The sequence below is a fragment of the Camelina sativa genome, chromosome 9 (genome assembly GCF_030686135.1).
Source record: "Camelina sativa cultivar CO46 ecotype springtype chromosome 9, ASM3068613v1".
In the NCBI taxonomy this organism is placed as follows: Eukaryota; Viridiplantae; Streptophyta; class Magnoliopsida; order Brassicales; family Brassicaceae; genus Camelina; species Camelina sativa.
Window position 1 is genome coordinate 41,939,841 of NC_141888.1, and position 27,739 is coordinate 41,967,579.

The window sequence follows — 27,739 nt, forward strand, 5'->3', positions numbered from 1 at the left end:
TAAATGTTTTATTGATAGGTTTTCAATAAACATTTTTAAAATACAAAAATTATAATATAAGCAACAAATTTTTAATCACATACCATTACAAAAAACATAATAACAAAATAAATTATTACAAATTTTCATCAAAAAAAATTCATCCCACAGTTTTCCGTGGGATAGTACCTAGTATCAAACAATCAAGATTATAGAATCAGTCTGCTCAACTTAGCATCCCGAAGAAAAGAAATTCTTATATCAGAGTTCCAAAACATTGGATGGTTAAAAAAGTAAATTGCATATTAAAAGGTGGTCTTGTTAAGTGAATTCCAAATTAGTAGACAAGAAGAATATGGCATTACCGTAAATTAAGGTTGATCTTCAGCAATTGGTAGATGAGGTTGAAAGCTTCATGATGCTTTACGTTGGAGGGGTTAACTTTATTGTTCGCCAAAATGTTGAAATCAAGATCAGTTTCACGTCCAAAAGGATGGTGACCCAATAGCGTAAAATAGGACACAACCAAAGCTAAACATATCAACTGCTTCATTTTCGTTTTCCTTGTGAAGCTGCTCTGGTGCTTGCCATCCCGGACTGCGATGACCTGAAAATTTTATGCATTCATTTAAAAATAAATTGTGTAAAAGTTGATCATGAGCATAATTACTGATTCAACCATAATACATTCCGTCACATACTTACATGCACATGAATTTAGCTTGCATTTTCATTACCAACCTAGGCCATTACATTTTTCTGTAAATCAATATGGTGATCTACCAAACACAATAATGATAAACTTACATGTGGCAAGGTGCTCATCAAAGGATGGGTTATGCTCATTGAGACGCTTGCTAATCCCCATATCAGAATCTTTGCAATCAATGTCTCCCCTTTAGCTATTATTAGCACATTTTGTGGCTTCAAGTTTCGGTGAATTATGCTCAACTTGTGTAAGTGGACAAGACCACAAACTATATCTCTACATCGTAGCAGAAACAGTTCGAAGAATACAGGGATACTTCATTAATAGAAATAAGAGTGTTGAGCTTTTGGTATTTTGTGATTGTGGTGTACTTACCAATCAGGTTTGTGGATTTTTCTTGTTGCAGGTCCTATTACTCCTTTTTTTTTTAAGTCTTTTAAAGTTGTTTCTTATCTTTTAGCAACAACGTCACATGAGTACTTTAGCTTCGTGCTTTATATAATCTTTTTTGATGCATAGTAGTCTTTGAAATCCCGTGCTGGATCATTTTAAATTTTCAATTTCAAAAGTTTATGATTTAGTGAAAATTTTAATGTTTTTTTTTGAGTCTTCGTCACTAATAACAAATTAATCAACAACGGAATGGAGCGATAAAAAAAACAAATACTGTATACATTTATGGGTTGATCCGTAGGCATCTCAATGAAGACAAATACATGTTAACAAACATAAGAACGACAGACAAGGCTTCTCCAATAAAAAGTATTTACAATTAACTAGTCAAGATCACCAGCTTTAAAGTCTCAGACAACAAGCAAAATAATATTTCCTACAGTATGGAAACACAAATGAACCAAGGCTTGTCTAAGCTTTGATCTTAATATCACTCCAGTCTCCTACATCACTTTCTTCTTACTCCATATAGTTTTTATTTTGAATTTTTAATTCTTTTCGAGGCTTTAAGAAGATAGAAACTATATGGAGTAAGAAGAAAGTGATGTAGGAGACTGGAGTGATATTAAGATCAAAGCTACAAAAGGGTGTATAGTCCTAAAGCTACAATATCCAAATACCGTCCTCTACTCTGCCTTGACTAGTCGGACGAAGACATTAGATCAGAAGTCATCAAAAGCTTGTAGACAGAAGTGACTCCGAGAAGGTGAAAGCATTTCCGCATAACAATATATAGATGTTGCTTCACATAGTATGAGAATCCAAACCGTAACCTAAGAAAGGTTTTAAAAAGGACCAATGTTTCTAGTGACGATCAAGAAATTAAAGTTGTTTGGTGTATAGTTACAGAGGAACTTGCACAGTACCCTCGGTAACAAGTTGGTACATACCTCCTAAACAGTCTGTTCTAAATATCTAATCGTATATTTTCATCAGAAAACAAAACAGAGCTATGGACTGATCATCGATCATGCGTAACCTACCTCGTGTAATTTCTGCTTTCGTGTAATCTATTGTCCTAGTACCGGGCTTGTTCACCCCGGAGTTTGTCGATTAGAACTAAGATCGGATGTTCTTTTGCAACTTTTTTATTCTCCGGATTTAACAACCAGTACTCATAGAGTTTCACTCTAATTTGACTGTTTTGGTTGGGAAAAAAAGATGAATGTAAAGTGAAATGTTTTTAAAGGAGGGAAAAAGATACTGGAAGATATTAAAGAAGACAAACCATTCTTTTTATTTTTTTTTGTTACATTTGGTTTGTCCCATGAGAGAGAGACAGACCTCTAACATAGAAAGGAAATCACCAAAACTAATTAATTAAAACACACCCTAGCTAACCATACCCTATTAATCTACCTAACCGTAGTCTTGTTTCAGTACCTATGAATAAAATCTTGTCTGGTCTTTTTGAACGTGTTTTCCCCTCTAGAGATTGATAAAAAAAATTGTAGTTAAAAAACAATTGTAATTAGAAAATTGTTAGAGCATGTCCACTTGTGTATTTAAGCGTTACTCATACAATTTCTAGGGAAAAAAAAAAAGAAAAACTAAAAGAATGACTTGCCTGCCTAAGTGACTTTGTTTTTTTTTTTTTTTTTTTTTTTTTTTTTTTTTTTTTCTCTGTTCTCTCTCCTAAAGTAACCGTTCAAAACCGCCGTTTTCTCTTCACCATTTCCGGCCGACGTCGGCTTCTCTGGCGTCGGTCGGATCTTGTCTTCTTATTTTCTTCGTTTTTGCTTCATTTGTATAAATCTAGATGATATTCTATGGCAAATCGTGATCTCAAAATCCATGTCTTTTGCCTTCTCACTGTGTTGTTACTAAATCTGAGACCCTCAATCACCATCTTGTCTTCTCTCACGACTTGGGTGTCATTCCATATCCCGATTTTATCGCCCTGTTTGCAAACGGTGGTTTCGAGAATAGATGATGTTGCGGTTTGTGATTGTTGCGTCCAAAATCATTCTCACAGTCTTGGTCATCTTCTCTCTCTCTGTGGGAGCGTATTTCCGACCCGATTTTGGTCTCAACCCAAGGTTTATGGTGTCGGCTTCTTTCCGTCTTCAAACGGTGTCTGTCGTTTCTACATCGAAACGTTCTAATTTTATTACAAAAGAGTTTGTGTTCCTCGGATTTTTCTTTCTGATTCGGGAATTGCGAGTGAATTTTGGATCTGGGATCCTGGAATACTCTTTTGTTGCTCTGTTGTTTATCTGTTGAATCTACAGAAACACCAACTTTTTTATAAAGACATAGAGAAGCAATATGTTCTGATTTATATTGATTGTCTTTGGTGGTTAAAAAATGGGTCAGCGAGATTTACAATGGAATCTATGAACATGATTCACTCTCATGTCGTTAGTGTGACTGAAGGAATGACAGTCCCGTGGGTAAACAAGTTGACACATGAACATGGCCATAACCCTCTTTGTCTGACGTTTGATGGAGAAGAAGATGAAGGATTGGTTCTGTTGTTCCTCTCAACTATCAATGCGCTTCAATATAGGCCAAACCCACCGTTCCAATTGGACCTTATTTGGCTAGGCAGACTTCCATTTAGTCTTTGGAGACACTGGAAATGTAATGTGGTATGGAAACAACCATGGATGAGAAGACATTGGATCTTTACAAACGATCATAGTGAAAATTTGCCGGAATTATCAAGTATATTGATCTCCAGAAGGCGACAAAATTTAGAATCATTTCCAACAACATTAGATCTATTTTTTTCTAGTTAAAGTAATGTTAATGACATTTTGGAGTTTCAGCAGTAAGCTGATAGCCTTAAAAAATGTGTGAAGGGGGGCCTTAACAGATTTTATCTGTTGCCTGTAAGACTAATTAACAGCAGGGTCACTTCCACTCCTTCACTGAAATTGTATCAATTTCATGTATTTGCGTATACCGGTTGTATTGGATTGCTTCTGTATTTTGTAAACACTTTTTGATATCAATATATTTGATTTGTGGAAAAAAAAAAACTAAAAGAATTGGGTCAAAACACATACTCCGTTTAATAATATATGATATTTTAGAGGTTTTTTCTTGTTTCATAATATAAGATGTTTTCATTTTTCTAAGTAATTTTTAGATTCTTTTTATATTTTTTATTATTTATTTTATGCAGTCTTGTTTATGATTGGTTGAACTTCTTTTGAAGTGGTTATTTCTTAATCTGCGTGCTTTCACTCAAAACATCTTTTAAAGGGAGTAGAACCGTTGCTCTGGGGAGCATAGGAAGGAACCCTGAAGACATGCTACGTGTTAATTTCTCATTGGCTTTTGATAAAATATAAAAAAGATTTTTTTTTTTTTTTTCTCTCATTTTCTTCTTCTCTTTTCCCTAATCTCTCTCTTTCCTCTGTCGACAAAACGCGAAACGGTGAATTCGATCGCTTGATCCGGCTTCAAAAACACAACGAAACTATCAATCACAGATCCACAGTAAGCTATGAGGAGAGTCACCGGACTTGCTGGGCGCACAATCTCATCCTCCGTCACAATCCATCCACCGGACTTCCATTTTTCTTCTATTTTTTTCTCTCTCGCCCGAAACAGCGATTGCCGATGCGATTCACCTCAAATCCAGTACGTGATCTTCCTCTTCGATTCATTTCGATTTCTTCCTCTTTTTGTTCGATCTAATTTCGATTTCGATGAAGCTAAGATTTACAGTTTTGTGATCTTTGAGTTTGTTTGTTTGTTTGTTTGTTTCCTTTAGATTCAATGGCTGTGATTTATATTGAATCGATATATACACTCTGATGATTTTTCGATTTTTGTTTGCCTTGATGACGATGTAGCATTGAATGTAAGATTAGAACGATTGAGCTTGATTGCAAACGTATCAAGCTTCAGATTTGGGACACATGATTTTAAAATAAGAACGATCAGACCAAAATCAATTTGGAAACAGAGAGAATGATAGTGTCCTGATTTCTCTGCAGCTTTTGGCAACTCTGCTTCTGTTCAGTGCTCTTGCTATGGAGGTAATCATCTTGATGCCTTCTCCTTTCACTCATAAGTTTGTAAGACTCCAATTTTGAAAACTAGAAGCATAGGAGAGTTCTTCGATAGTGATCTTTGGATAATGTAGCAGTATATAGTTGGTTAGTATATGTATAAGTGTGGTTTCTGTTTTGTTGGTTTAGGTTTGTAAAGGATCCTACCAGCAGAGACATTGATCGATTTTTGTTGGTGCATTTTTATATAAGATTTGATTGAGTTCATAAAAAATCAAGCATGTGTTCTGTGTCGGAATGAAGAAGAAGAATGTTTGATCTGGATTTGAGATTGGTTTGGTACTTATAGCTTACACAGAGTCATTAGACAGTAGATAACTGGTTGTTTGTGGTTGTCTTCTGTCTCCACTAACTGCTATATATCTCTTCATGTTGTTTGTAGATGGATGGCACAACCCTGTAAAAATCCCGTTTGAGCCCATCTCTAGATTCGAGGGTGACAACATGATTGAGAGGTCCACCAACCTTGACTGGTACAAGGGACCAACCCTCCACGAGTCTCTTCTTGAGGCGCTTCCAGGCGCTTACTAATCGTAATAAGTCGCGAAGCTTGTTATACCTATATGTCCTTACAAATTGGGCTTTTTTAGCTTGTTGAACTTGTTGGACTTGTTGGACTTGTTGGACTGGTGGGGCAATTTCATCGACCAAGTCTTTGTCTAGCCATTGATTCCACGTGCTTGCTCCCATAACAATTCGTGCATTACGTTCTAGTAAGTTCGAGATTGTAGAATCAGCGATCTCAACTCGATCACTAGCATCCCGAAGAAAAGAGAGTCTCATATTGGAGTCCCAAAACAATGGATGATTAAGTACTTCTATAGCTGTAGGGCTGCACAAAGAAAACAAAAAAAGCAAGCTGAATATTAGAAAGAAGAATATGAGACTCGAAGCTTCATGAAATTAGTAGACAAGAAGAATATGGCATTACCGTAAATTAGGCTTGAGGTTCAGCAATTGGTTGATGAGGTTTGAAGCTTCATGATGTTTTACGTTGAAGGAGTTGACTCAATTGTTCGCCAAGATATTGTCATTACGACAAGTTGCACGTCCAAAAGGATGGTAACCTGTTATGGCGTAGGATAGGACACAGCCAAACCTAAACATGTCAACTGCTTCATTTTCATTTTTCTTGCGAAGCTGCTCTGGTGCTTGCCATCCTGGACTGCCATAACCTGAAAATTTTATGCATTCATTTAGAAAAAATTGTGTAAAAGTTGTTTCATGAGCATAATCATTGATTCAACCATAACACATTCCACCACATACTTACATGCACATGAATTTAGCTTTGCATTTTCATTACCAACCTAGGCCATTACATTATTCTACAAATCAATATGGTGATCTATCTACCAAACACAACAATGAGGAACTTACATGTGGCAAGGTCCTCATCAAACGATGGGTTATCCTCATGCTTACTAATCCCCATGTCAGAAATCTTTGCAATCAAATTCCCCCCTTTACATACTATTAGCACATTTTTTGGCTCCAAGTTTCTGTGAATTATGTTCAAGTTGTGTAAGTGGGCGAGACCAGAAACTATATCTCTGCATCAAAATAAAGCAAACAGTTGGAAGAAGGTGAGCTATATATGTAAATTAAAAAGTATATACATGCATAAGGCAGACCATAAAATATTATGAAATATGCATAAAATTCGAAGTCCAAATTAACCTCATTAGTTTTATCAGTAGAGGTAATGGAATGCCCCTCTCTTTCCACAATTTGAATTTTACCAGATCATCTTCCAAAGAATCCGACGGAGCTACTCCTTTAGTTGAGTTGTTCAAATTTCTCTCACAAGAATTTATTAGATCAACTAAATTCCATGACCAACGCTCTAGACAAAGGTACGCAACATCCTTATCGTGCTCAAAACCATGAAGCCGAATGATGTTTGAGTGATCGTCAGATGCATAGAGGATTTCAGCCTCGTTCTTATCAGCAATATTACCATACGGTAGATCAAGAAGTTTCACAGCGACTAAACGTCGTTCATAAATACCCTCAAACACCTCAGAGTCGTTGCTTCCATATTTTATTTTCTTAGCTGATAGGTGCAACTTATCAGTAACGAATCTCCCAAGTCCGTTGCCAGCTTCATCATAGATTTCTATTAATGATTCTTCTGGATACCACTCGAAAAAAAAATTATCTTCGGGAAGAACTGATTCGTCGGACTCCTCTGCATATGTTTCCTCCTTTGTTACATGATCACCCTCTCCTGATCCTGATGTACAAATAACGGAATCTGTATCTATCTGCTCATTTATGATAGCATCCTCCTTTCCTAGTTCTGAAGCACAAGGAACTGAATTTGTAAGTGTCTGCTCGTTTACGTTTCTTTTCGTAAAACCTTTTCCTTTCGATGAAAACCTCTTGAAGACACAAACAACAACGTATACCACAGGTATCACGGCCAATATCCACATCCACATAGATGAAAAAGAATATATTGGCTTCGGCTCAATAGGCTCACTGATCATAAAAGACAACCAAAAAAAATATATATATATCAACAAAAATCAAAGGTTATACAGTAATCTACTTTAGTATACATAGCTGAAACCCTAAAAAAAGTCTAGCCACCAAAACCTCTATATCAAATCCTAATGACACCTACTAAGTCAATCACATACTTTAAGCCTTTTAAAAGAGGAAGAGGGACATAAAAAAACTCACAGATGATGCAAGGCGGGTGTATCCACGGAAACGCATTGCTGATGTTCGTCACAAAATCCTAATAAATCGGTCACCTCGGTGGTAGCGGCACTACAACAAGACGTCCATGATAGTAGTAGAAACAACCGTATATGGCGACGGAAACCCAGCATCGCTCGGATCATTTGGATATGAAGAGAGTCCGATTCACAAAGATCTAAACCTGATGTTTGGACATGAGGTTTTCTTGACAACCAGTAGTATCTGTAACGTAGCGAAAGGATAGTAGTTGCAAATTCCATTGTTTAGTCTGCGAATACCCAAACGAATAGAAGTTGAGAACCGGTGTTCTAGCAGAAGACAAGAGAGGTTAAGAGTTTTAAAGCTCTGTAATTGTATAAGAGAATAACCAAAACCCTATTCTTTCTATGAATTATAAAGTTTCTATTATTCTAAGACCTACGTATCTAGAACTGAAAATAAAGGAAGAATTCCAACTTTTCCTAAAAGAAAAGGAAAACTAAAGAACACCGCCTCAGCACGTGCATCAATCTGGGTCTTCGTTTGACCTTCTTCAGCATATTAAGATCAAAATGCCCTAGCTAGGGTCAATGTTGAAATACTAACTGTCTCCAACCAACGTCAAGTAATGCCAAGATCTTAAAGATAATGCCTTATGAATAAATGGCATTAATATATACAACTAAAATGTGCCAGAATTCAAGCACTAGACAAATAATATATCATGTCACACTCAAAGTACGTACTACCTCTGCCATGCATGGGGTAAGAAACTCAATACTGACCAGTAAAGTACGTACACAGCCAAACTAGGGTAAATTAAGAGTGTAATAAGGATGATACTTTTAAAAACTAATTAACCTTAATTTCCTCTGATTCACTCCTGTGGCATTCAACTGTGATATACAACAAATCTGATAATCTCCCGATCCACATCAGTGACACAGCTATGCAGATTAAGCTGAACCTGTTGGTTTTTTTGTTAATCATGCACTCAAAAAGCTCTCGCATTCACAAAGAGAACATGTCCATCATATCTGGACGTTTCCAAGGCACCACCCAACATATGAACCCATGCTTGGGGATCCTATCGATAAACCACACGGACTTGTGCCAAGTAACTGGAGGATTTAGAGCTAACCACGTTTTGCTGTCAAAGACTTCTTCCAAGGACAAGGAGCAAGATTAGCCTTTTTTAAACATATTTTTCTCTCAAGAGATTACTTACGCAAAGGCTTAAATCACTTTGTTGTACAAATCTACATAAGTTTGAATAACACTAGAATTTTAAAGAATTATGAAATTGAATATACAATTTAACATTCTATTTCATTCCCTCAAATTCACTCATATTTTGCAGGTTTTTTTCTTAACAAAAGATTCGATAATCAGAAGAAAAAAAATGAACTAAAACAACTTTGCTCATATAAAAGCTTCTAACGGCCATTTTTGATCGTCCAATCTAATAACGCCACGTTTCGGCCACTGATTCGTCGTCACATCCAACAAGTGGCATTTTCACACGTGAGAACTCACACGCTCGGTTCTGCATCACTCTCACAAAGTCCAATAAAATCACAATTCATAATTCTTTGGGTTCCTTGTTTCAAAATTCATCTCTCTCTCTCTCACATTGATTCTTAAAGAATCGCGCCGCTTCTGCTAGAATCGAAAGAAGAGAGATCAAGAAAGAAACAGTAATGGCGGCGTTGTTGTCACCGCCGCGGGGTAACAGCGATACAGCTTCTTCCGACGATGAATCTCTTCTTTCATCCAAACGCCAAAAGGTTTTCTGATTCCGGAGACCTTAACAACTTCTTCTGTTCTGGGTTTTGAGAATTTGGGCGAATTTTGGGCATATATTATTCTTCGTTTCAGTTGGAAGATGAAGAAACCTCAACATCAACCGCCGGAGACGCCACGATTCAGGCGGCGAAACCACCACGCCACGGTCCGTCCGTCTTCACTCAATCTTTGAAATTGAAAATTTCAATTCATCTTTTGATTTTGTTTGATTGTTTTTGGATTTTGTTTGAAATTGAACTAGTAGACTCAGCACCACCGCCGTATGCTTCTTTTGACGGATGGACTTATCAAGATCGTGTCTTTAAGACCCCGTGGTGTCGATTGCTATCACAGTCTGCACAAGTTTGATTTTTAACCTCTCTCTCTCTCTCTATGGATTCAATAGGTTTGATGCTTTTTTTTATACTGCCTGAAACATTGATGAGCTTACTTGTGAATTTTTCAGAATCGAGACGTTTACATTGCTAGATCGTGCTTCACTCTGGGTTCTTGTCTAGCCTCCAACGCAGTAATACACAGCCAGAATCTCGGTTCTTTGTTGTGCAAGATCACAAGAATTCAGGTTTTATATATACTTTTATTTTGAGAGTACAAAACAAGCTGGTTCTGTATTCTCATTTATTGTTTGTACACATGGTTCAGCGCAATGGAAATGTTGTAGCGGTTCTAGATATCACAGGAACCGGGGGACCTGTGCTGATTAATGGAGCACTTCCCCACAAGGGTTTCAGCCATGTGCTACGCTCTGGTGACGAATTGGTTTTTGGTGATTGCGGGAGCTATGCTTTCGTATCCTCCCACCTTTTTTTTTCTTCTGTATGAAATGTGCAACAAGTAACCTTTTGAAGTTTTCCCATTAAGTTGTATCCAGATATATCAGCAGATGCCTAATGTTGCAGACTCAGCTGGTATGGAAGAGGTTCCTGCAGGAAAATTTCTACTGTTAGAGAGAGAGGCAAGAGATCCATCAAACCTTTCGATTTTCGCATCCCTTGCAAGCTTGAGTCGGGAGTTACGATTATCAAGCCGTGCATCCATTATGAGCTGGCAAGCGCCAGAGAATCCTGCTACTTCTGGGGTCCAAGAAGGCGCAAAGCTTGAATTTGACGGCATGGCTGATAACAATCAAAGTAATAAAGCTGCAGACAGCCATAACCAAGATTCCAAAATTGAGGTAATTACTCCCTTGGACCCTGGCGTCATCAACAATAATTAGCATTATATTAACAAAGCTAGTATCAGATATTAGAGGAGAGAAACGAGGTGACAAGGGGTTCACAACTAGCTGCAAAATTCAAGAAACATATTCAAGCTGGTATTGTAGACTGCGAAAGATTGGAATTTTCACTGGATGAATTTCCTTATTATTTGAGGTATTTTTACAGATTTAAGATATGTGCATTTCTTTCTATGAACTTTGAATTGTCATAACTTTGAATTCCCTTCCTGAAGTATTAAAGTTAGGAAATATGAGGGCCCTGTCCTTCCCTTCGGAGTCTTTCACACAAATCATATTTTTTTCTTGTCTTTGGTATTTTGGGCTTTGCATGGGTACTGTACTAAGGTCTTTCTGTTTTATTATCACAGTGAGAGTACAAAGAATTCTTTACTAGCTGTTTCACATGTACATCTCAAAAAGAAGAATAAAGGATATGCCTCCGACTTCACCAATTTGAACCCAAGGATATTGCTTTCTGGTCCTGCAGGTTTGTGGTGTATCTTGCTTATGTGGTTCCTGTACTGCTTTTAGGCGGCAATATCATTTTCTCTTTTTGGTTGGAATTGTTTCAGGGTCTGAAATATACCAAGAGATATTGGTTAAAGCACTTGCCAATCACTTCAAGGCGAAATTGCTAATATTTGACAGCCATCCAATTTTGGGGGTAAGATATTGTTGTTGATTAGAGATATGTATGATGATATGCTTGTTAGTTTATTAGAGGAAAGTTTTTGCATCTACACTTATTTGTCTGTTTTCCTAACTACGAGTAATTCCTGGTGCATCTGCTCTGCAATCTCCTGCAGGCTATGACTGCTGAGGAATTTAAGTCACTGATGGATGGACCTGCTTCTAAAAAGTCATGTAAGCTTCCCAGGCAGAGTTTAGAGCTCATTGATGGAGGGAAGAAATTGGCTTTGTCAACAGGTGATGGAGATTCATCTAGCCCTTCTCCTCCTGCTTCTTCTGGTCCAGACTCAAAGCCTAAGACTTTACCTTGTTCATTTGGAAATCCAGTGAATTGTACTTTGAAGAAAGGCATGCCCCTTTATGTTGTTTGCAACAAAATAATGTTCTTCAATCTTCTTAGATTTCTGGGTTTCTGATACTTCATTGTGAAAAAACACTTGCAGGTGACAGGGTAAGATTCTTCAGCAATGAGTCCTGTCGGGGGCTACCTACCTCATGGTTTGCTTCTTCTGATTGAGGCAGCTGCTTCTATATAGTATGAATATTATATTTTTTGGCTCTTACGAAGAAAGTATCTCCATTTATTAGAAAATGCAAATAATTTATGATGAATTACTTCTATTTACATCCAAGAAGTATATATCTTTCGCAAAATCTATTTCCTATCTTATAGTTTTATCTAAATTTGTAGATCTTTTTACAAATTTATATTCACTTTACTTGATATTATTCAGGGGACCACCTTCTGGGATTAGAGGGAAAGTAATTTTAGTATTTGATGAGAATCCTAAAGCTAAAGTGGGTGTTAGATTTGAGAATCCAGTACCTGATGGAGTTACTCTTGGTGACCTGTGTGAAATGGGACATGGGTACTTCTGCAGTGGTACGTCTACGTCATGTTCAGTAGTGCACTGGTTACTGGTCCTCAGCAGCTCTTGTCTCACACACTGTTTCGTCTGTCTTTCTAATAGCTACTAATCTTCAGTTCGAGAGCTCGGGTTCCGAGGATCTAGATGAATTACTTGTTGACAAATTGTTTGAGGTACTTTTCAGTTGCAAAGTAATGATTTTTTTCTTCGTCTAATACTTTCCATATGCTTATATCTTCGTCTGTTTCCAGGTTGTCCATGATGAGAGCGGAACTTGTCCGGTCATTCTATTTTTGAAAGATGCTGAGAAATTTGTTGTTGGAAATTCCGATTTTTGCTCTGCATTGAAAAGCAAACTTGAAGATATCCCAGATAACGTAATTGTGATCGATTCACAGACGCACTCTGATAATCGCAAGGAGAAGGTAGTTACTATGAGATGCTTTTTCTTCAGTTGCATGCCTTGAGCTCATTTCGTAAAAAAATAACATTGCTACATTTTTTTGTTTAGAGCATTCTGCATTTCCGTGTTTCAGTGTTTTAGTGGTTGAAGTAGACTTCTAATATATAACCTTTTGACTATACTGCGTAATTTATTCTGGTGTCTAGTGCAGTGGGAAAACGTAATGTGCTCCTGTTGTAACTGCGAGTTTAGACTGTTATCAGTTCTGTTTTCTAGCCGGTTTTCAGTTCTTCATGTTTCCTCTGAATCAAGCCTTTAACATATTTGATACGGAGGGTATCCCGTTTCTTCTAGAGTGGGACTAATCTTACTTTTACTTAATATTCTCAGGATATTGGACAACAACATGAGCAAGAAAAGGAAGTCCCAACGGCAACGAAACTTCTAACGAATCTCTTTGAAAATAAAGTTACTATTTGCATGCCACAGGTCTGTTACTCTATTCTTGTAGACGTAAGCATTCTCGTCTGTTGTCTGTCAAAAAACCTGAGCTAATTGTTACCAGGATGAGGATCTTCTTACAACCTGGAAGTGCCAGTTGGATCGTGATGCTGAGGCTTTGAAAATGAAGGCGAATTCCAGTCAATTGCGCATGGTATGTCTTTCATCTGAAATCTGAATATATGGTATCGGTATACTTTTGGCTGTATTCTTGGATTTAGTGTGTAATTAGAAAAAAAAAAGATAATGGCAGCATTTTTAGACACGGAATAAGTTTTACATATGATGGGTCAGATTGCTATCACAGTCTGCACAAGTTTGATTTTAACCTCTCTCTCTCTCTCTCTCTATGGATTCAATAGCCAATAGGTTTGATGCTTTTTTATACTGCCTGAAAAATTGATTGTGAATTTTTCAGAATCCAAACTTTTACATTGCTAGATCGTGCTTCACTCTGGGTTCTTGTCTAACCTCCAACGCAGTACTAAACAGCCAGAATCTCGGTTCTTTATTGTGCAAGATCACATGGATTCAGGTTTTATGTACTTGAAGACCTCTTCCTATACAATTAAACTTGGTACTATCTGATCTCATTCTCTCTATCTCTTTCCTCCTTCTTCTTGTTTGCAAATTCTCATCTTTTTCTGTTTTTTGGCCATGGATTTATTTAGGTGATATTATATTTGATGGATGTTTGATGAGATTCATGCCTTGAAGCCATTCAAAGTTGCCGCTGATCTCTTGGCCAAGAAAGATGATTGACCTTCATTATATGATAGGTGCTACATTGAAAACTGTTTAGTGTTTGTTTCTCTTACTCTGAATCAGACAATGTTTTCTTTTTCTTACGGATCAGACAATGTTCCATCTGTTTTGACATGTCTCTTTCTGGTAGGTGCATGTTGGCCTTGGAAGATACATAGCACAAGGAGCCAAGTGAAGATCCCCCAGCAATTTCAGGTCCGTGAATAGAGTTCCTTGTACCCAAAGCTGAACTTACGAGAGATTGTGTCTGCTAACCACCTTCACCACCAAATTCTACTATAATAATTAACAAAATTATAGTTTTTAATTAAGGATCCATTGAAATTTACCCATAAAATTTTAAAGTGTCTTAAAAAGCCTTTTTTCAGAAAAAAAATAAAAATAAATAAACATAAAGGGGTACGGGGTACCCATTAATTAATGGGTAAACCTATTTATCAAACATGTTTAATTGGGCTACCCAAATTAAATCCATTTAACATTTTTAGATAGATGTGACTAAATGGGCAGAATTTTGTATAACAGGCCCGTTTATTTAAATGGGTTTCGAAACCCATATTAACCTCACTAACCCTAACCTAAGTATTTTTCTACATATAATCTTCTTTAATCCTCTCTACGTGTCTCTGGTTTTCTTATTTTCACGCAGGCAAGAAACTTACGAGTTACGAAACCGATCGAATCTGTGAAACCAGCCAACAACAAGATGGAGGAGGAGAGGAAGCCGAAAGTGTCTTTTCCCGAAGCTGTTGCAAAGATCGATCCTTCAGATCTTGCGGCTAACCTTGTCGATATATCGGTAAAGCCATGTGAACGTTTTGTTTTTCTGATCTCTAAATCGATCGACAAAATATCAAAAACTAAACTTGTTTGCCTGTTACTTGTTAATAGAAACTGCATGGGTTTCAACCGGAGGTTCAGCTATTGAAATTTGTCGAGTACCTTGGGATAACACTTTCCGATGTGCAATTTCCATGGGTGAACATGTTCAACGACTCTCCTTTCCCCAAGCTGATCCATCTCATCCATGTGAGGAAGACCTCTCTTCTTTCAATCGTGATGAAGAAGCTTATTTAATTTGTTTTTAAAAAAAAAATCGTGATGAAGAAGCTGATTTAATTTGTTTATATATATGTAAAACAGGTCCCATTATCTCAGATTCCTCATCCTGTCTACAAAACATCAGTGGATTGGATCAACCGATTCCGTATTACGACACTCGCTGCCTTTGTAATGTGGGCGTCTAAACATATCCTCACTTGTTTGGAAGAAGCCAAACAACAAGCAGATCATCCCAAAGGCGCTGGTGGGGAGATTGATGCTGCGCAACAACCTCCTCCTAAATCCAAATCTAAGGTTGGCAAAACTCATCGAAAATTTCTGATTTTTTTTACCTATATATGTCTAATGCTTGAATTGTTTGGCTAACTCTCCATTATACTGTGTGTTTTTAACAACTTAAAGGTAGCAATATTTGTTGCATTAGCAATGGTATTGCGTAAGAAGCCTAAAGCTTTGGCTATTGTATTGCCGGCTATGAGGGTTAGGCGTAAGTATCTGGGACAGGACAAGCTTCCCTTTATAGTTTGGATGATGGCTCAGGTTCGTTCGTGATTTGTGTTTTTTTGTCATCTATATATTTTTTATATTTATTGAACTGTAAAAATGTGTGGACAGGCCTCCCGATATAGTTTAGCTGTAGGCTTGTTTTCATGGGTGCGTAACTTGTTACCACTAGTCGATACCTACTCTCCTCAGTCAACAGATCTCATCATGCAGTTGGTTGAGAAGTGAGTTTCCTTAATCATTCTCCTTTTGCCTATATACAATGTGTAACAATGATCTGATCTTGTTTATGCCATATTTTCTTTTCAGAATTTTGTCGAATCCAAAAGCTCGGGCTTTACTTGTAAATGGATCTGTTGCAAAGAGATCACCACGGGTGATTCCACCTCCTTCATTTGAGATCTTGCTAAGGCTTACTTTCCCTGTTTCATCCGCAAGAGTAGAGGTAAATCAGATTTTTATTAAGTACAAAACCTTAATGCGTTTTGTCGATTCTGATCACTAAGCATGTGATCTATAATATTATACACAGGCTACAGAGAGGTTTGAGGCAATTTATCCCTTGTTGAAGGATGTGGCTCTTGCCGGTATACGAGGAAGCGAATTAATGAAACAAGTGACTGAAGAAATGTTCACTCTTTCTTTGAAATTAGCTGGAGAAGAAGGTATTCGTAACTAATGGAACACCTTGAGTTTTTCTTCTTCTTCTCTCTCTCTCTCTTCTCCAACTAGTGTTACCGTTGTTAATTACAGGAAACCCTCCTTTAGCCAAGGAAGCTACAACAATCGCTATCTGGTCATTGACAGAAAATGTAGATTGCTTCAAGCTCTGGGAAAGGCTCTATTATACGAATAAAGAAGCTAGTGGTGCTCTTCTTAAAAGGCTTGTAGGCGAATGGAAGGATCATTACCCCAAACTATCATCATCTCCGGGTGATAAACTCACTCTCAATAGAACTATGTTGAACTTCATGCTAATGGTAATGCTTCTCACTCTTGTAAGATAACTTAATTATTTCACCCTTTACTCAGTTTGTTATTTATCTCTGACCTAACCTGTGAATGATGCTTATCAGAACGAAAAAGCCATCACTGAAGGAGGAGGAGGAGGAGCCAATTGTTCTCTTTACAAAGAAGCTCACAAGTCCTGCATAGTGATCTCGGAAAGACTCTCCCGTGGAAGTGGCTGCCTCAAAGGTGTAGTCATTGCTGCTGTGGTTCTAGTTGCTGCAGTTTTACTTTCTTTCAACCTGGAGGCTACATCCGTGCTGCAGAAGCTGGTGGTTTTAAATGCAATCATCAAAACTTTGACGAACTAAATAAGAGAGAAATATCATTGTCCTTGCTTTTGCTATAATAAATTTGTGAATACTCCCTCCAAATATAAGATTTTTTGTGTAAAAGATTAATACTATTAAACTAACCTAAAGTTGCGTTTCTACCTCTAATGATCCAAAAAAACTATCTGGTCAGGTTTGTCAGTTTATAATGGACACAACTGTAGGCATGAAACTATTAACATCCCAATGGCAACTGTAGGCACAGAAGATACAAAACCAACTTTGAAACACAAAAGGATGTTTAGAGAACTCAAGATCCTAAAGGTTGACAGTGAATTAAAGAGCTAAACGAATGAAATTAAAGATGTACCTTCCGAAAATGAAATCGACTGGTAAGCAGTGGCACCAAAAGAAGACATAATAATGCTGATCCTCTGCCAAAGCTTTAGATGAAGAAACACATTTCTTGACTTGTACCACATAAACACTACTCACTAAAAGTCTATACTGCTAATCTTCAAAGAAAAGCCTAATGGTAATTTGACGTACGTACAGGAAATCAATTCAGGGTACATATTTAAAAGAGCATTACACTGTAACGAAGCAACGATACATAACCGCATAGAATCAACAAAACATACGCTGCCAGAAAAATCAAATCTTTAAACCATCAAAACCAAAATGCTTAAACTGCTCAATAAGGAATAGCAACAAATGAGAACAGAAGCAATGAAGACAAAGACTTAACAAACATAAGAACTACAGACAATGCTTCTCCGATACAAAGTTCAATTTGCCCTATGTTTTTTGTTTAATTTAAATTTCTATTTCTCTAATCATTTTCCGTTTAAATTCATTGTTATACATATATATATATATATATATTAGGACCCGCCCGATGTGCGGATTTAGAGTTTTTGAAATAAAATTAAATTTAACAAAAAATATAAAATAAATATTTTTAGTAAGTAAAAACTATCTACAAAAATAAATTCATACACAGAGTTGTCCAATGTGATATTTGGTGTAAAGATGTGACTCTGCGGTTGAGATTATTCATCATGTTTTCTTTGAATGCCCTCACTCGTGTGAAGTTTGGTATTTATCTTTGACTCTGGTCTCGTTAGAGGGTTTTCCATATGAGTCAGTGTACTCGATTTTGGATTTTGTTTTCTAGAGGGGTGCCTCTCAATAGGGTGATCCTGATCAACCTTTTCAATTACCATGGATTTTATGGGCAATCTGGAAGGTCATAAATAAAAAAGTTTTTCAAGGTTTATCAATCAAAGTGAATGATATAATTGCTCAGGCTTTGGGCGATAAGTTAGCCTAGAAAGAGGCGCTTTTTTACGGCGGTAATGTCAGATCCATCTCCGTCTTTGGATGTCCAGGTTTTTCACCTAGTTGTCAGATTGATGGTTCTTGGAAAGCAACCAATGTGTATTCAAGATTGGGCTGGTGGTGTTGCGTGGTGAGGAGAAAACTTTGTTGTTGGGGGCCAAGTGCCTAAGAAGGAGCCCCTCCCTCTACATTCGGAGTTAGAAACGTTGTTGTGGGTCATGGAGCGGATACGTGGTGCAAGAATCGCAACATTTCGAGACTGATTGTGCTGAGTTACTCACTAGTATGCAGTCCCTGAAGATTGGTCGTCCTTCCTTCTCCAACCTGCTCGATGAGTTTAACTCGCTGGAGTCCTTCCCACTATTCTATATCTCTTGGATCTTGCGTGCGTCAAATACGAAGGAAGATTGTCTTGTATGTGCTTCGCATTCTCTTATCTTTGAAGTTTCTTTTATAAACTCCTTCCCTCCAGCTTAGACAACTGGCCGAAGAATTTCCTTTTAATTTATTATTTGTTTGAAAAAAAAAAGTAAATAGATACACTTTTAGTTAAAGAAAATAGTTGTGAGTTCAAAGTTAATAAAATAAAATAAAATTTAACAAAGAATATATATTTAATTATTTTCATGAGTAAAAACAATGTATAAAAGTAAAGAGATAAACTTTTAGTTATAGAAAATAGTTGTTTTTTTGCTATAATAATTTGAGAAATTAGAAAAAAATAATTTGACGTAACTAATGAAATAATAGAAATTATAAGCACGGTAATATATGAATATCAAATAATTCAAAGATGAAAATATAAATTAAATAAAACAATCTAAAACTACTACAATAAACTTTAAAATACAGTATTAGAAAAAGAAGATGCATACATTAATCTTCCTTTTTTTTTTGGGTCAACAATCTTACGTATGGGTATATTTTGGTTTAAAAAATAAGAAAAAATTGTCTTCTCATTAAAAAAGTTTGACCAATAGAACAAAGTTGAAAGCAATATTTTTGAATAAATTATTTTGTTAGATGAATAATATGAGACGATCTATGTTTATATAGAAGTGAATATTTACATTTTTTAGAATTAATAATTTTCTGTATATTTTACTTAATCACTTTTTTATTTTATGAGAAAATTTATTCTAATGGGCTCATTTTTAAAAAAAAAAATTCTTGTTTCCCACTTTCTTGTAAGATGTACTTGTTCAACGATAAGAACACTTTCTGTTTAGTTGATCTAGTGTTATATAATTTATGTTGTTATCTTGCATTTGTGTATTCATCTTTTTTGATGCTACATGTCCTGCAAATAAATAGAAATAATAGTAACACCGTGAGAAATTTGTTAATCCCAAAAACCTTAGTTATTATGCATAAAAAACTTTGTTAACACTTCAAAGTCAAAGATTGCGTAGTATGCATTATGAAAGTGAGAAACGAAACAAAATTCAAAGAAACGACGATGAAATCACGTGGTAATATCTAGGAATCTTTTTATAAAGTTGTTTCGATTAGACAACAAACAAATTGCCTTCTTGACTTGTTCAAGAACAATGATGTGTCAAACAAAAGGTTGATAAAAAACAAAAAAGAAAATTTTACCAAGAAATACAAAGATAGTCGAAATTATTTTGTTTGGTGAAAAATATGTCATCATCTATTTTCTTATATAGAGGGGTATATTTACAATCTTTTTCCTTTTAGGATTAACAAAGGTTTTTTAATATAATAAAATTATAATTATTTTATGCATCGTTTCACCAAGCTTGAAAGCTGTGATTTCTTATAGTTAAAATTGTCACGTGTCACAATCTGATGAGTTACTAACTTTGGTATGTGATTTCTGATCGTTTAAATTGATACGTGTCACGATCTGATGAGTTACTAACTTGGATATTTAATCGTTAAACCTGACACGTGTCACGATCTGATGAGTTAATAACTTGGATATTTAATCGTTAAACCTAACACATGTCACGATCTGGTGAGTTTTTAACTTTGATCTCTGATCGTTAAAACTAACACGTGTCACGATCTGGTGAGTTACTAACTTTAAGAACCAAAGTTTATATAATAAGATATATATATATATATATATATAAACAGTCCATTCTATTAGAATTCTTGCATATTTTTTTATCCGGATTGAACAACCAGTCAGAGAGTTTCATTATAATTTGACTGTTTGGATGGGAGAAAAAAAAAAGGAGGTAAAGTGAAATGTTTTTAATGGAGAGGGGAAAGATATTAAAGAAGAGAAACCATACCTTTTTGGTTACATTTGGTTTGTCCTATGAGAGACAGAGCTCTAATTGTTGTGCCCAATTCATTTATTTCCTTCCACATGCTTTCGTTTTCCCTTCCTCATTTATTTCTCTTTTGTCACTCCTTTCTGTTTGGGTTTCTTTCACTTTCCTACTTTTCGATTTTGTTCGTTATGGTTATTATACCTTTAGGCTTTAGGTAGTATATAACACTATTATGTAAGTTTTTGTCAAACAATTTCAGACACTCTTCTAAGATGAAGAAAGCTGAGGTATGTCTTCTTATGATATTCTAATAGGTCTGTTACACATTAGAATGATAAATTTGATAAAGTGAGAATGTCCTCAAATCAGTTAAATATCCATTTTGTGGGACAATATCATGTGATGGATATATATAGTAGATTTGTCAATAGATATAAGACTAGACCTATCTCTCATTAAATCCGTCCCCGCCAAAACAAATTTAAGGTTTTGGTCCTAAGCTCGTGGGTATTCTGCAAGATGTAATTAAAGATATGCCGGCCACTTCGCAGGTTTTTGTTGGTTTTGCACATATTTGAATTACATATATATATATATGCTCTGCCATTCGTTTATATTTGAGTACTTTAAAAGAATATACACTTCTGGTTGATACCAAAAAAAATATACACCTCTGGTTCTTATACATAAAATATGTTAGATATATGTAAAGTATCTTACCTATTTTTACTTTGAATTTAGTTTTCACAGTTATAAACTAAAATTTGGATTTCGACGTTAAGTGCACTTGCTTACATATTATGGAAGTAAAATTTCTAAACGTTTGTGGACGTAAAATTTATTGAAGGTTCGAACATTTTGCTAGTAGAACCGTTCATTGTGATTTATTATATTACAAATAAGGTGGTCTATCATTTGTCTCCGGTATAAACAGAATGAGTTGTCTCCGGTAAATTTGTGTTGGTAAGAAAACTTTGGATAGGATAATTCCTCACTAGATTAGTTAGATAATTCTCTAAAATATAACAAAAGTAAATATTTCTGATAGCCAGAAAATATAGCTTTTGTTATATTTAAAACGAAATTAAAAAGTTCTAGCTAGCCCTTACTATAGTTTTATAGTGGAACGAGTTATATGTCTAATCGACGGGTTTAAAGAAGGATAATATAATATCGACACCCTTATATATATTCATGGTAGGATAAGAATAGAAACGAACTGAAAACTTCAGACAAATACAACATTATGTATTCTCTAGCTGTTGATGATAGCAATATCATCTCGCAAATGTATTTGCGTTGTTGATTTCCTGTCTTTTTTTTTTTTTTTTTTCCTTTTTATTGTTTATCCAAACTTAATAGGAGCCTGCAGATAAACATCAAAACAAAACAAATTAAAAAATCATAAAATATTTTCTTAGTGACATAAGAAATAGCGTGATCCTTGACGGCAGACACTGATGATAAACCTTATCTTGTATAAATAAAAAACTATCCAACATAGAGAATCAATATAGATGTATATACCTTGATGAAGTCTATACTAACATCAAGTCTTCTTTAAACACGTGATATTGGCACGGCTCAATCAAACAAGCCGATCTCTGTAAAAAAATGAGTACAGTTTTCTGATTGAACCGCACCAATATCTCGTATTTTGATTACCAGTATAGTGCGTTCATGGATTGCTGATTATATACCAACCTCCACCTCAAAAAAGCCAATTCAAAAAGAGAAGAAATCAAAAGCAAATAAATGATTGAAACAAATTGATGCATAGGGCAAAGAGACAGGTACTTACCGTTAAAAGATTAATTTTGCGGATATGGAAAATGAAAAGGAAGACAACATGAGCTACTGCAATGTTTTTTTTTTTTGGTATCTTGGGTTTGCAGATTGTGGCTAAGAGATATAAATACGAAGAGGGTGAAGAAGAAATGACAAGAGAAAAAACAAGCATTGAATTAGGCCAACAACCCCCACAACAAAAAGGAAGTTGGTTGTATTAAATTTGAAAAAAAAAATATGAAAAAAATCCGTTACAAAATTTAGATATTATTATGTTATTTTGTTATAATAAATATCAAATCAAATAGGTCTGCCGTTACTAAAAAAAAAAAATATTGAACCACTTCCAAGAATTTCATAATGATTACCAGCTAGTTCTGATTTATTGAAGTTGTTAAGAAACAGCTACACCATTATAGTTCTTTAGTGTTGGTACTGGAAACTTGCTCATGTACACCTAGTTTACACTAGATTATCTAATTATATCTATCACCATATATATATCTACACCTAATCTAACTTAATTTTCCATGAATACTATTTGGTGATGGATATGTCTATACGACGATATGACCACATAGTTATTGCAAATTCGTATTGGAATTGGCAGTTGGCGATGCAATATTATTCATCGCATATCTCTAACAAAAAGATAACGTCACAACTTTTGTTAGGTGAAAACGTGAAGGTGAGTGTTAAGAAAATACTCAAGACTTTCTGCGATTTAATTTATATTTTACCTTATCTAATTTCTAGTTGTTTAATTTTATATAATTGAGATATGTCATCCTCATGTAACCTGTGACATGAGGCAATATATTAATATTTATGAATAATATTTGCATGTTGCATGTACGTTTAACGTTTTTAATCTCTATTATATATATATATATATATATATATTTTTCCAAATACTTAAAAAGCATGTGTAACGCCACGACGAAAAATCGGAACAACGACCACATGAAGTTTGTGCATGATCAGCTGTGTTGTTCTTAGTTTTTTCTTCTTTTTAGTAAGGGACGGCCCATGAAATTTGTGGTCCAATACAAAACAATTTTTTTTCTTATGGATTTTATAGTTAAAAATTTAAAACTGAAAGCAAATCTTAAATTTCGGAAAATGAGGCCTAGTTTTGCATTAACAAATTATATAAATTTACAAATTAAATTTAAATCTATACCTTTCATAAGAATGAGGCCAATTTTTGCAATAAAAATATATATTTTGAGGTCTATTTTTGTTACTAAAAAATCTAAGAAAAATTGGAGGCCCAACACAAATGTGTCTTGAAAATGTGTAAAGGGCCGGGCTTAAACTGTCAATCTTTTACTTTCAATGCATTAGTATTTTATGGTGGTAATTTTGTGCAAGAGTGGACATTTTTTTTTCTAAATTTGTTTTATCTAATTCTTTAAACACATGTTGCGATTAAATCCTTAAAGAGGTTCATTTATTCCTCATATTTATAATAGTGTTGACCTAGTGGTCGCAAGAATTATTTTCATTCGGTCATATTTGTATTTCATTTGGTAATTTGTTATCTAAAAATTAACTTTAAAAAGTCAAAAGTATTATTTTTGGATCCTACTCAAATGATCATTCAAATGTCATGAATTAGAATGAAAAAGAAAAAAAACTATAATATATTTTAGAATTTCTAGTTAAGGAAATGGATTGAAAACTATGAAACACTACAGGCCATAATGGATATTGTTTTTAATTCAATTTTTGGATTTGGTTTTTAGTTTTTGGATTTTAGATTTTGCTAATAGATTTTTGTTTTAAAAATTCCAAAAAATTGTTTTTTTTTTCTTTTGAGAATGAATAACATAGAAGGGAAAAAAAATTAGATTCTATAAATAGAATTATTAACAATCTAAAATTGTAAATCGAAAGCTACAACAAAAAAATTCCTAATTAGAAAATCCGAAATATTAAAATCTTGATTGGTGATGACGACGGTGAGAAATATAGTTGGGACCTTGTACCAACGGATAATACTCCAATCAGAGATGAAGAACTGATTCTATTAATAAGTTCATTAAAAAACAAGAAACTATTATAATAGAATTATTAAATCAAAATTTTTAACTTTCTCTTACCTTCAAAACATTTCTAATACATATTTTTGTATATTCATCATTATATTTAGTTCTTTTGATCCAAAATATAATTATATAAAGATCATTATAATGTTTATTTAATTCAAAATTTTGTAATTTAATGATTTTCTATATAAAAAAACAATTTGATATTCCATTTTCAAAAATTTACTACAAAAATGAATCATTAGGATTTAACCTAGCAATATAGCTTAAATTAAGGTGAATATAAAAGATACTAAAAATTAAATTAATCTTTGAGATTTTTATTGCATTTCATATGATTTTTTAGGAAATATATTTAATTGATACTTAAAAAATAATTTTAGAATTTAATTATTAAATATTTTAGATAAATTTTGAATATCATACTAAATTTTTATTTGTATCATTAACAAGTTTTTAAAAATAAGTGGTATATTTTGATATTGTATGATTTGAATAAATAAAGTATATTATTGACATTTAGAAAATTTGTTTGTTATATATGTAGTTTTAGGGAGAATTTCAAAAGTACATCTTTTTCAATACCACTTTTCATAAATACTATTTTAAAAAACTTTATTAAAAAAATATTCTCAGAAAATTCTTATAGTTTTATGATTATTCCATAAACTAAAATGAATTAACATAACTAATACAATGTGGATATGCGCGAGATATTACTTAGTAATAAAAAAACTAAACAAAACCTTATTAATAAAAGTGTTTAGCCGGTGGTCAGTAGAATTATTTTTAGCAAGAAAATAAAATAAAATAACTTACAATTAAACATATTATTTTTGGATTCCACTCAAATGATTATTCAAATTTCATGAATTAAAATGAAAAAAAACTGTAATAAATTGTAGAATTTTTAGTTAAGGAATTGGACTGAAAACTACTCCCTCCGTTCTTTTTTTATTTTGATTTTTTTGCCTTATTTTTTGTTCTAAAATATATGATGTTTTCACAAACTTTTACAAAATTAATTATGTTTTAATTGGTTTGAACAATTTATATTACACAGATTATTATTTTTTTTTTTTTAACACTATTACACAGATTATTTTTATTGATTGAATTATATGTAAATATATAACATAATATGTTTTTAATTAAAAAGAATTCTTTAATCTGTATGCATCATTCTAGAAAATCGTAATTTGTAAAGTTAAAATTTTTTAACAATAAATTGTGTCGTTTGACAAAAACAAAAATAAATTAAATGAGTCACGACAAGAAAGAAAAGAAAAAAAAAAAAAAAAATCAATGAGAACCGAATGTATTCTAAACCGGAATCCGGTACGAAATTTCCGGTTATGCATCAGCAGAACAAATGGGAAACAAATTGTGAATGTCGACGAAAGTTTCAGAGTTTCGTGTGAGATTAAAAATCTTAGAAACCCCGAAAAGATCGAGCTTTGATCCTTTCTCCTTCCTACTACATTCGATTCTCTTTTAATCACTCAAACTAAAAGCCCTAATCTTTGGTATGTTCTTCTTCTCTGATTTCGTAATTTCTGGGGTTTTCTTCTGTTTTCCCTTTCGGATGAATCAATCTCTGCGATATTTGGATTTGTATATGTGGTTTCAATTCATAGTGGTCATCTTTGTTTTGCGATTTCAGGAATTGGGTTCTTAATCACCATGGCTAATAGCTCTTTTAAGTTGGAACACCCACTGGGTTAGTTTCTCGTCTCCTCCTTGGTGGTTCTTCGTTGATTCATGCATAAAAACTAAGTCTTTCTGGGTTTTGTTAGTGGATCACTAGATATTAAGGATCTTTGATTATTACCCTTTTAAAAAGGAACGATTTTGATTACGATTTGGATCAAATTACTAATGTTTCCAGCGATCAATCAATCACTGCTGTTACTTTTATCAATTACCTTAGAAATTATGAATCTTTGTTTGTTACTCTTTTGAAAAAGGTTTCGACTTTGAGATAGAGACTTTGATTACGAGTTGATCAAATTACTAATGTTTCTGTTAGAATAGAGTTGTGCATATTTGATTTGTATCTACTATTCTTAGGTACATAGTCAACCCTATATATTGTATTTGTATCTGTTTGCAATGATCAATCAATCACTGATGATGATCTTTGATCATTCTGTGGGGGGTTTTGTTATGTCAGAGAGGAGACAAATTGAAGCTTCTCGCATCAGGGACAAGTATCCAGACAGGATTCCAGTAATGTTTTCTTTTTGTTAACGTTTGTTTGTATTTCTCTGTCTAAATACTGTTTCTATGTAGTGTAGCTCTAACAGAGAGGAAGTATATGTTGCAGGTGATTGTAGAGAGAGCTGAAAGAAGTGATGTTCCTAACATCGACAAGAAAAAGTCAGTAATGAACATTCCTCTTCTTATCCTCTTCTTCTGTTATTGCCAACTTACTATGAGGTCTACACATCTTTGGTTTACTTAATAATCTAAAGTGAATAGATTGCCTTTGAACACTCTCTTTGATTGATCAATGTGTGATATTCTGATTCCTCATTATGAATGGAATCGAAAGGATCTATTTTCTTGAGAACCATATCTTTGTGTAGTGAAGAGAGTGCCTTTGAACATTTTTCTTATAGAGTTTTATCTTTGTATAGTGAAGAGAGTGCCTTTGAACATTTTTCTTGTAGAACTTTATCTTTGTGTAGTATGAAAACGGAATGGGATTGATCTTGATTGAAGACAACAGAGTCTAATATCAGGGATTTGTGTTGATCTGTGACTCTTTGGTTGTTGGCTTGTTAGGTACCTTGTTCCGGCTGATCTTACTGTGGGGCAATTTGTGTATGTTGTTCGTAAAAGAATCAAGCTTAGTGCGGAAAAGGCGATCTTTGTCTTTGTGAAGAACACATTGCCTCCAACTGGTAAACACACAACTGTTAGCATAAAACTGGTTTCTGTTAGTTTCACTATCATTGGAAAATAGTAATCTGCGCATAGACTTTGCTGCAAACTAAACAATGATGAATGCTTTTGTTGTTGATGATTTTGCAGCTGCAATGATGTCTTCAATCTATGATGAGAACAAAGACGAAGATGGGTTTCTCTACATGACTTACAGTGGAGAGAACACCTTTGGTTTGGTTTAAATGTGTCAGCTAGTACTAATACATTTGTGTTCTGTATAAATTGTACTCTTTTATGACTATGAATGTACTTTATGCTGCTTTGGACTGATTTTATGTAAATGTTACTTCGAATATATCTTATGTAGTTTGGGTTTACTTATGGACACACAACTTGTGCCATCTATTGATTCTCTTCTACCACTACTCCACTATGATCGTAACCCAAACTATGTCTTGATTGTCAAAAAAT

At 34.4% G+C, this 27,739-nt stretch overlaps 4 protein-coding genes and 1 long non-coding RNA gene across 10 annotated transcripts; 3 read left to right on the forward strand and 2 right to left on the reverse strand.

Moving 5' to 3' along the window:
• Positions 1-6,174: 6,174 nt before the first annotated feature.
• On the reverse strand, positions 6,175-7,610 carry LOC109126507 (inactive serine/threonine-protein kinase/endoribonuclease IRE1-like). Its single transcript, XM_019230126.2, has 3 exons — positions 6,847-7,610; positions 6,547-6,719; positions 6,175-6,341 (listed from the first exon to the last, which is right to left on the reverse strand). Exons 1-3 carry the CDS (start codon positions 7,608-7,610, stop codon positions 6,175-6,177), a joined length of 1,104 nt encoding a protein of 367 aa, XP_019085671.2.
• Positions 7,611-9,426: 1,816 nt separating this feature from the next.
• Positions 9,427-14,303, forward strand: LOC104714539 (uncharacterized). Of its 6 annotated transcripts, none has more exons than XM_087466935.1 (19): positions 9,427-9,641; positions 9,733-9,805; positions 9,902-10,002; positions 10,106-10,222; positions 10,303-10,449; positions 10,544-10,834; positions 10,903-11,033; positions 11,248-11,366; positions 11,452-11,543; positions 11,686-11,917; positions 12,013-12,067; positions 12,304-12,452; positions 12,541-12,611; positions 12,690-12,863; positions 13,232-13,330; positions 13,407-13,496; positions 13,784-13,919; positions 14,014-14,121; positions 14,238-14,303. In XM_087466935.1, the coding sequence occupies exons 1-18, from the start codon at positions 9,555-9,557 to the stop codon at positions 14,055-14,057; spliced, it is 2,208 nt and encodes a 735-aa protein (XP_087323061.1). In that variant the 5' UTR covers positions 9,427-9,554; the 3' UTR covers positions 14,058-14,121; positions 14,238-14,303. The 6 variants fall into 6 exon arrangements, with proteins under 6 accessions (XP_087323061.1, XP_087323060.1, XP_019085313.2 ...); XM_087466934.1 differs by having other exon boundaries at positions 9,428-9,641; positions 10,532-10,834; XM_019229768.2 differs by having other exon boundaries at positions 9,428-9,641; positions 9,905-10,002; positions 10,532-10,834.
• Positions 14,304-14,691: 388 nt separating this feature from the next.
• On the forward strand, positions 14,692-17,116 carry LOC104714538 (uncharacterized). The gene is made up of 9 exons (XM_010431940.3): positions 14,692-14,906; positions 14,999-15,136; positions 15,251-15,463; positions 15,572-15,709; positions 15,785-15,897; positions 15,983-16,118; positions 16,206-16,338; positions 16,427-16,653; positions 16,750-17,116. The coding sequence occupies exons 1-9, from the start codon at positions 14,814-14,816 to the stop codon at positions 16,990-16,992; spliced, it is 1,434 nt and encodes a 477-aa protein (XP_010430242.2). The 5' UTR covers positions 14,692-14,813; the 3' UTR covers positions 16,993-17,116.
• A 4,585-nt stretch (positions 17,117-21,701) lies between these two features.
• On the reverse strand, positions 21,702-22,475 carry LOC104714540 (uncharacterized). Its single transcript, XR_755869.3, has 3 exons — positions 22,342-22,475; positions 22,068-22,250; positions 21,702-21,906 (listed from the first exon to the last, which is right to left on the reverse strand). It is a non-coding gene; the product is annotated as an uncharacterized LOC104714540 (long non-coding RNA).
• Positions 22,476-25,734: 3,259 nt separating this feature from the next.
• Positions 25,735-27,655, forward strand: LOC104714541 (autophagy-related protein 8c). Its single transcript, XM_010431944.3, has 6 exons — positions 25,735-25,905; positions 26,043-26,099; positions 26,553-26,608; positions 26,706-26,758; positions 27,167-27,285; positions 27,416-27,655. The coding sequence occupies exons 2-6, from the start codon at positions 26,063-26,065 to the stop codon at positions 27,508-27,510; spliced, it is 360 nt and encodes a 119-aa protein (XP_010430246.1). The 5' UTR covers positions 25,735-25,905; positions 26,043-26,062; the 3' UTR covers positions 27,511-27,655.
• Positions 27,656-27,739: the final 84 nt, after the last annotated feature.